The 9,552-nt window shown below is 52.6% G+C and overlaps 1 protein-coding gene across 1 annotated transcript in view; it reads left to right on the forward strand.

Moving 5' to 3' along the window:
- TK2 (thymidine kinase 2, mitochondrial) overlaps positions 1-9,552 on the forward strand; it is a 15,000-nt gene continuing 5,448 nt past the window's right edge. Inside the window, exons 1-4 of the mRNA XM_015567885.1 lie at positions 1-76; positions 1,517-1,619; positions 4,339-4,428; positions 6,454-6,527. Coding sequence (XP_015423371.1) covers positions 4,345-4,428; positions 6,454-6,527 — 158 coding nt within the window. The 5' untranslated portion in view covers positions 1-76; positions 1,517-1,619; positions 4,339-4,344. The remainder of the gene's footprint in view (positions 77-1,516; positions 1,620-4,338; positions 4,429-6,453; positions 6,528-9,552) is intronic.

A 9,552-nucleotide genomic window follows, 5' to 3' on the forward strand; every position in this document is an offset into this window, starting at 1 on the left:
GATCTGTGTTGAGGGCAATATAGCCAGCGGGAAGACGACATGCCTGGAGTTCTTCGCCAACACAACAGACATCGAGGTACGGCCTCCCCAGCAGGTTCCTGAGCATGACGGAGTAATTCACGGGGTGTGGACCAACCCTGCCCAGTAGAAATACAATGCGAGCCACAAACGCAAGCCACATGTAGAATGTAAACTTCCTAATAGCCTTGCTAAAAAAAAAACCCAAAAGGAATATTTTATTTAACATTATACATTCCAGATGTTATCACTCCAACAGGTAATCAGTATAAAAATCATCAATGAGCTATTTTGCATTCTGTCTTTCATACTAAGTCTTTGAAGTCTGGAATGTATTTTATATTTCCAGCATATCTCAATTTGAACTAGTCCCATTTCAACTTATTCTTTTTTAAATATGTTTTTGTTGATTTTTAGAGAGAGGAAGGGGGAGGGATAGAAACATCAATAGAGGAACATCATCGATCGGCTGCCTCCTGCACGCCCCCTACTGGGGACTGAGCCTCAACCTGGGCGTGTGCTCTGACCAGGAATCGAACCAGTGACCTCTTGGTTCCTGGGTTGATGCTCAACTGCTGAGCCACACCGGCTGGACCGATTCCAACTTTTTAATAGCTGCATTGGCTCATGGCCACGGTATTGGACAGTGCAGGGGCAGAGCTCCGCACAGTCTGGTTAGGAAGAGCTTACATGTGAAAGAAGGCAGACTATTGAGCGTGGCTGGGATGTTACAGTGTACGTCCGAGCATGCAGGGAGCACCACCATGCATAGCCAGCTAACACAATTTCTAGTTTATTTACAGCCCAGTGACTGAGAATAATCTCTACACCAAGACCCTGACCTGACACGACCCCTTTTCCTTGTAGATTTTAGTGGTGTGATCTTCTATGTATGGCTTTTTTTTTTCCCCCGCAGACCCTATAATTTTTAAACTTTAGGGTCATTTGCTTTCCTTCTTTCCTTTTCTGTTTTTACTTCTATTAAAACAGGGTTTGCCCAGCCTGTGTGGCTCAGTGATTGGGCGTTGACCTATGAAGATTCTCAGCTGTCAGTGTGCTCAGTGCAGAGATCAGAGGGAGGAAATGGAGGCACAGCAAGTGGCCAAGGTCCCGGGGGAGTTCCCAAGCTGGAAGCGGCGCTTTGATTTGCAGCCGGAGCGCCTGAAGTAGCTTCTCTCAGGGCTTCTCTCGCCTCTGCCAGCCGGACACGCCGGCAGTGAGGGCTGGGATGGAGCACACAGAGGAGGGATTGAGAGAACCTCCCTGGCCCTTCAGGAGCTCCAAGGCAGCCAGAGGTGCCATGTGCCTACCCTTGTGTGCAGGGATGGATAGTGTTGCCTCAAGCCATTGCTGGAAGTCACGTGAGGAAGCCGTGTTTAGATGGAGTTATGGCCTCACACAGCAGGTTGCTCAACGATTTTAGCTCAAACTGGATGCCCACACCTTCATTTTCTCCCTCCCCTCCCTTCCCCAACACTTACCCGCTTTCATTTCACAGAGCTCAGCTCAGAGGAGCAGCAGCCCTTTGATGTTTCCTTTCCCTGCAGGTGATTCCGGAGCCTGTGCACAAGTGGAGAAATGTCCGTGGCCACAATCCTCTGGTGAGTGTGCTGTTTCCACGTGAACCACCAGCTTCCTCTTGAGTGACTGGTGGTGCCTGAGCCCGCCCCCTGCCCAGGCATTCCCCACGCTCTTAGCTGGGCTGGGGGCGGAGAAGGAGGAGATAAATGGAAAGTGGCCGCGGCCGCATGTAGGTGTTCTGAGGTCAGAGATCTTGGAGACTGGGCTGGGCAGGTGCAGAGCCCAGGACCTCCTGTCAGTGATCCCAGACGATCTCAGGCGTCAGCCTTGGTTACCGGGGTGTCTGCCTCCTGCTCCTTCTCCTCCCACCCTCTCCTGGAAGAGACCCATTAGAAACCAGGTCTCCCCAGGCCTGGCCTCCCCAGGACCCGTCCTCTCTAAGTAACCAGTTTCCTTGGTAAACCTCTGATTTGGAGTGGCGCTTGGCAATGCCCAGGGGCTGCCTCAGGCTCACCCTGCGGCTTCCTATCGGCTTTCCCAAGGGTGGACCTAGCGAGCAGGGGCTCTAGTGTGCTTGTACCCCTGGTTCTCCTTCCGCCTTCTGAAGGCTCTGCTCTGGCTGTGTGCACGTGAAGGCTGGAGTCTTGTCCTGTAAGAGGTCTGGGAGCCTGCCCCCTGATGTCGGGATGACCCCCTTCTTTGTTCAGGCAAGGATGCTGTAACTGAAATACGTCGCCAAGGTGTCACACTGGTAAATGACAGACCTAGGTTTGAACCTGGGACTAGAAGGAGCCTCTAGGGTCCCCTCATTTCTAGCAACACTGTGAGCTCTCCTGGTGTGGTTCTTAGACTCTTGAGTTCCACTGGGGCAGGGACTGTGTCTAATTTGGCTCCCTGTTGTTTGCTAGAACATAGCACACTGCTGAGCACTTCGTAGGTGCTTCTTCTGTTATTCATTCAACCACTAGTTGTTGCCTGCGCCTGCTCTCCTGGCCCTAATATTCTGGTTTGGGAGGCGGAAGACAGTTAAATGTATGATATGGCAGGTAGTGATTGGAGCTATGAAGAAATCTAAAGCAGGTAAAAGGATATTATTTAAATAAGGCAGGAACTCTCAGAGTCTTTGAATGAAGAATCCCAGAGACAGGAATGGACTTTTTACCTCTGTGCATGTGGGAGGAGACAGCATGCCAGTCTTTCTCTCTGGGCCTCACAGAAAAGCCTCAGAAACATTCTCATTCTCTAGGAAACCGGGAGGGTCCAGGGCTGGGTTACTGAGACAGCTGGAGTTGCAGGCTTGAGGGATTATGGTGATAGTTCCTAGGGCATAATCCCAGGCTCAGAGCTGGGAGCATCCTTGGTTCAAAGAGCATTTCAAATGACAGTTTTGTAATAACAAATATAACAGAATTAGATATTTTTGCATAAGTTTCCACTCTGGGGGGAAGGCCAAGATTGGTAGTTTAGTGAAAAGCCTCAGTCCATCACTATCTGAGTTGGCTTTCTAATGTAGAAGGTAGAGGGAGTGCTTCTCCCAACCTTTCTGCGGTTTTCTTTTATCCGAAGTTAAGAGCCTGTAGTGTTCTTTCTTTTTTGTTTAAAAATAGATTTTTATTGATTTGAGAGAGGAAGAGAGGGAGAGAGAGAGAGATCAGTCATGAGAGAGAATGATTGATTGGCCGCCTCCTGCACGCCCCCTAATGGGGATCACGCTTGCAACCCAGCCATGTGTCCTGACCAGGGAACCACACGGTGACCTCCTGGTTCATAGAAGCCTGCAGTTCTGAATACAGAGATGGAGTGCTTTTTTTAAAAAATATATTTTATTGATTTTTTACAGAGAGAAAGGGAGAGAGATAGAGAGTTAGAAACATCGATGAGAGAGAAACATCGATCAGCTGCCTCCTGCACACCCCCCACTGGGGATGCGCCCGCAACCCAGGTACATGCCCTTGACCGGAATCGAACCTGGGACCCTTCAGTCTGCAGGCCGACGCTCTATCCACTGAGCCAAACCAATTTCGGCCAGAGATGGAGTTTTATTAGTTAACGCCAAGAAAGAAAATAAAAAACGTGGAAGAGTAAGACTATTAGTAAGTGGCATATGCAGCATGAAGTGTTTTGTATCTCCAGGCAGAAGAGCGTGATGGGGTGGGGCTTCTGTTTCACACAGGAGAGCTGGGGACGGCTTCTCTGCTTAGGTGACATTTGAGCAGAGACCTAAACAGAGTGGGGAGTGAGCAGTGCACATGCCTGGAGGAAGTGCCTTCAGACAGGGCATAGCAGGTGCGGAGGCCCCGAGGTGGGAATGTGCTCGGTATCCGGGTGACACTAGGGAGGCTCGTGTGCTGGGAAGTTCCTGAGCCAGAGGAAGAATGGTAGGAGACGCGAGAAGATGGAAGTGGTTGTCTGGGGCTCTGTGGGCCTTGGGAAGGGCTTCGGGTTTCATTCAGAATTCAGTGGGAAGCCCCTGGAAGGTTCTGAGCAGGGGATGACGAGACCTGGTTTAGGTTTAAGAAGCTCACGTTGGCTGCCGGATGGAGAACAGACTCCAGGAGCTCAATGAACATTGTTGAGTGACTGAATGGATGTTCCCTGCGGACCTTCCATAGGCTCCCGTTACTGCTATTGCTGGGCTGTCTTACAAGTACTGCAGTGTCTGTCTCTGTCCACTCTGGGTTTATGTCTGGCCCCACTTCAGCCCACGTAGGCATTACGAGATGGCTATCGGTGACCAAATGACCACAGTCCCATAGATAGAGCACGCTGAGGTAAGTTGCTGTGTTCTCCCTTCTGCAGGGTCTGATGTACCGTGATGCCTGTCGATGGGGCCTCACGCTGCAGACATACGTGCAGCTCACCATGCTGGACCAGCGCACTTGTCCGCAGGTACCTTTAGACGCTTGGGCTCAGCCTTCGTAACACTGTCTTCCGATGAGGGCTCTGTGACTGCCAGGAAGGGGGCCCTCGCAAGGAGGCCTCACTCCTGGGCCTTCAGCGCTGCTCAGCCTTCTCTGTCTTGGGCCGAGGTCTCTGTTCTGCAGCTCTCTGAGGCCCTGCACCGTCCCCCCCGCCCTGCCCCCTGCCCCAGCAGCCTCAGCTAGTCAAGGAGTTGCTATGACACCACTGTGAGCCTGAGTCTTCATGACCCAACCATGCCTGGGCTCACCACCGTTTAACTCAGTTCCTCTCAAAGTGTGGCCCTGGACCAGGACTTGTTAGAAAGGCACATTTTCTGGCCCCATCCTGGACCTGCTAAATGAGAAATTCTGGAGATGGGGCCCAGCAATCTGTGTTTTATCAAGCTCCCTGGGTGGTTTTAATGCACGCCTTGTTTGTTTGCGTGTTTGAGAACCTCTCTCTAAACTTCACAATTCTTGAGAGAAAAAAATCTGATTGGCTCAGCTAGGGTCAGGGGCCCAGCCCCGGGCCAATCAGGTGTTGGGAAAGTCATGGAGCACACACCGCTCCTTGGGCCTCTTCCATCAGCGGGAATGTGAATAGGGCAGAGTCTCTTAGGAGAAAGGCTGGCTGGGGAGATCCAATTGGCACCTGTGGTTCAGAACTGCAAGTGCAACCTAAAAGGCCGGCCGTGGGGGCTCTCCAAGAAGTGACCCCTACACCAGGTTTTCTCCCATCCCGACCCTACTAGCTCCCGCCCGTCTCTGGCATCCCCTCACCCCGCTCCCCCATCGCCCGCCCCTACCCTAAAAAAAAAGAAAGTGATCCCTACAGCCAGTTACACTGATGCAGCCACTTGGGTGGTTTGATCAAGAGTTGGGCACTTGCAACCATAGCTGTCAATCTACAAATCCATGTAGATAATGAGCAGAGTGATTTGAATTTCTATCCCCCCAAATGTCTGTCTAAATGATGCAGGTTAGAGGATCTGAGATTGGCACTTTGCCCTGTGCTCACCCGACTTTTCCTGAGCGGGTAGTCACTTGCAAACCTGAAAGGTATCTATCATACCTGAGTATAACGGGATATCCCATGGAGGAGACCCATAAGATGAACAGAAAGAGAGATGGATGTGTGGGGAGCTAGCAGAAGATGGGTAGTGGAGAGTGATAAGGAAGGAGAGAATGGGAAAATAGAAGGGAAGACGATGGACAGGTAGATAGATGCACAGGGAGAGAGGGTTAGGAAATTCCTGGGTCATGGTTTTGAATCTCACCCTGACCTGCTGGCTCAGGTGCCTTGGGTGCTGTGGGTGCATGTGTACCATGCTGAGTGACAGCAGTGTTTGCCCACTTGGCGTCCAGGGTAAGGGCCCTTCCTGCTTCCCTGTGGGACACTGTGGACAAAGGGAAGGGTCATCTGTGGGCAGTGTGAGCAACCTGCACAGATGGGCGGAGTCAGTGTGTCCTCCTTCCTGCTGGGCACTGTCCTTCCCTGTGTCCAAAGGCTGCAGTGGCCTCCACACAGCCTGAGAGAAAGGGGAGCAGTTGGCAGGGCTCGCAGCCTGTGGGGCTCCAGAAAGCCAGACCCTGAAGCTCTGATACCAGAGTCCCCCAATGTCACCTGGGCCCCTCTCTGGGCCCTGCCTCAGGCAGTCAGATGCCCCTGCGTAAGCAAAGGCACCCTGTTCAGGTCCATGGTTATCACCACAGTTTGCACTCGACACCGCTTTGCTGAGCAGCACTGCCCTAAACCCACCCTCCCACGAGGCTCTCCACGCCTGTGCAGGAGGCTGCTGCTGACGAGCCCTGGCCCCAGCACTGCTGCTCTGGCCACCAAGCTTCCGGGTCCGGGGAGGGTGCAGGCTGAGGGAGGAACACAGCTGGGCCTGTGTGAGCTTCTCGATTCTTGTATTCAGCATAGAGCACAGTCGGGGGGAGCACAGGCATGCTTCAAGCCTTCCTGACCTCCTCTTTGCCTGCCTTAGTGAATCACTTTTTTGTTTTATTTTAGACGTCACCTGTACGGTTAATGGAGCGGTCGATTCACAGCGCAAGATACATTTTTGTAGAGAACCTGTATAGAAGGTATCATAGTTCGCACTGTTGATATTGTATTAATTTGTTCAAAATGAAATTGGAACTTGTTTACCCAAATGACAGATGTTGAGTACCTACTGTGTTGTATCAGCTATCTATTGCCATAGCAATGCTGTGTAACAAACAACCTCAAAACCTCAGTGGCAGGCAGCTGTCTACACTGACTGCTCAGTCATGTAGGGTGGTCGGCCAGGCGGCTCTGCTGACCTTGGCTGGACTTCCTGATGTGTCTGGGGAATGGCTGGTCTAGGATAGCCCTGGGAAGGGTGAGGAGGTGACTCATCTCTCTTTCTCTTGCCTCTCGTCCTCCTTCTGGGACCAGCAGGCTAGCCTGGGCATTCACTCCTCATGGTGATGGCAGAAGGCAGCAGCGCCAGCTAGGATGCATGATTGCTTTTCCAGGCCTCAGCTTCACATTTGCTAACATCCCGTTGGTCACAGCTGGTCACACAGCTGACCCAGTCTGAGAGGTGGGGGGCCTTTGGGGGTTATGTGGCCGAGTGGGAGGATATAGGGAGGTGCAGATTTGGAGTGCCCAGAACAGTCAGTCCAGCACAGTGTGCATGGTATTTGTGGGGAAGTTAGGGAAAGGCTGTAGTGTTTAATCTTTTTGGGCCGCTTTCCTGCCCTGGTAATTTTATACGCATTTATTCCCCGCTGCCCCTCCCAGGAAGCCTGGCATCTGTGATTAGGATTTCCCGGGGACAAAGAACCATGGGAGAAATGTACAGTGTCCTTATTTCTGTTCTTGGAATCTTATGCTCTCAAGCTCATACGGCCCCCAGAGGGCATGGATTCCCCTGCAGACCTTGTTGGAACCTCAATCAAGACCAGTTCTGGTCTCACTTGGTGAAGCCAGAGGCTGTGGGTCGGGGTGTGGGCTCAAGTGCTCCAGGGGCTGCTGGGAGCACCGTGCACTGTGGCGGGCCAGGCCACCCACCACTGTGGATCCAGGGAGGTGTGAGAAGGTTGTGCTCCTCAAGCCCTTTCCCTGAGTCCTCAGAGGGCAGAGGAAAGATCACGCAGGCCGCCAGCTCCCCACTTGTCCTCCCAAGCCCCTGTGGCCCCAAGCAGGCTGCTAACAAACCGGACATTTCTGTGACATTTCCTCTTTACATTAGAAAGTCGTTGGATTCTGCCTTCTAGCCCATAACATGCTCTTTGGTTTGTATCTGTAACAAACATCCTGCTTAGCATGTGGCTTGGAGTCCCCCCACCTTTAGCCTCACACTCCAGAGTCCCCAAGTCCGGAAGGCAGAGAACAAGGGCGCAGCACTGAGAAGCACGTTCCCAGTGCAGGGACTCACTTGGGAACTGGGCCAGCTTATCTGTCTTCCCAGTGGCCAGGGACAGAGCAGGGACCCTGGGCAGGAGCTGTCCTTCCCCTTGGCACCCTCCGGGCCTCCCTGTTCGGCAGATCAGGAGTTGAGATGGGATTGGAAAGTATGCTCCTTCCTGATTGGCTGGGGGAGCTGTCACGCACCTGCTGTGAGGGGCAGCAGCCATGAGGAATGGTGTGTGGGGGCGTATCTAGATTCCTCTTGTTAATAAGGCCAGAAGCATTGGGCCTATTGGAGCCCCCAGAGTGCTGGGTTAGGGGAGCCAGGCCTTACAGTTGGCATTGGTTGCAGGCTCAGGTGCCCAGAAAAGCCCACAGATTGGCATTCTGCCTCCACCAAAGCAGAATTTCTTGAAGGGTGGTCTTGCCTTTTGGGTCTCAAACAAGTGAGCAGTTCTCCTAGGGCAGTGATGGTGAGCCTATGACATGCGTGTCACCTCTGAACTCATTTTGGTTGATTTTTCTTTGTTAAATGGCATTTAAATATATAAAATAAATATCAAAAATGTAAGTCTTTGTTTTACTATGGTTGCAAATATCAAAAAATTTCTATATGTGACACGGCACCAGAGTTAAATTAGGGTTTTTCAAAACGCTGACACGCCGAGCTCAAAGGGTTCGCCATCACTGGCCTAGGGAGAGGCCGCCTCTTCCAGCCCTTCCCCTCCCACCCCTCTCCCCGCCCCAGCCAGTTAGGGGTGGGCAGAATATCAGTGCAGTTAGCCCCCCGGGGCTGTGTGATATCCTGAAGAGGAAGATGAATGTGTCTCTCACACATCGATGTTTCTCTCTTTCTCTCCTCCTCCCAGCCTTCCGCTCTTTAAAACATCAATGGGGTACTTACCTGGAGGTGCCATGGTCAGGAAGGTGGCTTCCCAGGGCGAGGCTTACCCATGGAACCCAGATGTGCTGACCCCTGCGACTTTCCCAAGTGTGATTTGTGGTAGTGGGGGACTGTGTTTACACTCTCCCCTGGGAAAAAAAATCAATGGGAAAAAATACCCTTGGGTGAGGATTAGCAACAAAAATGACCCTGAGTTTGGAGCACAGGCAAGTCCTCCTGCCTCCCCGACCGGCCCGGGGGCTTGGCCTCCTCCCCGCTGTAGTCCCAGCGGGGACTCCGGCCTGGGTCCCGAGCGGTGGCTTCTCTCGAGCCCACGACGTGACCCAGACCAGCCCCTCGGTGGACAGACCAGGGAGGGCGAATGATACAACGAAGAGCCACTGGGTTTGGGGGCCACAGAGAGTCGGGCTTGGCTCCCTGCCCAGAGTTGAGCTTCTCTGAGCCTCAGTTTTCCTCATCTACGAATGGCCTCACATGGTCTTGTGAAAACAGAAGAAAATATGTATACAAGGTGACTGGCATTGGAGGGTGAGGTTTCTTTCCCGACTTGTGCTGTGTAAACTGGGCCTCAGGGCGAAGGTGGCAACAAGCTGTGCCATACAGTTATAGTCAGCGGGGTTATGGGGACCCAAGGCCGCGATTGTGCCACTTGCTCTCAGGGGAGGGTTCATGAAAGCCTTCAGCTCACTGTTGGTGAGTTGGGCCTTTGGATTTTCTGTGGAGGCTCTGTCATCTGTGTTCCATGGAGAGCAAAGCAGTGGCCTGTGTGGGGCGCTGGGCATGCCATTTTCCAGGCAGATGGGGCGGGGCTGGGTGTGGGGGGGTGGAGG

The sequence above is a fragment of the Myotis davidii genome, unplaced genomic scaffold (assembly GCF_000327345.1).
Source record: "Myotis davidii unplaced genomic scaffold, ASM32734v1 scaffold243, whole genome shotgun sequence".
NCBI classification, from domain to species: Eukaryota; Metazoa; Chordata; class Mammalia; order Chiroptera; family Vespertilionidae; genus Myotis; species Myotis davidii.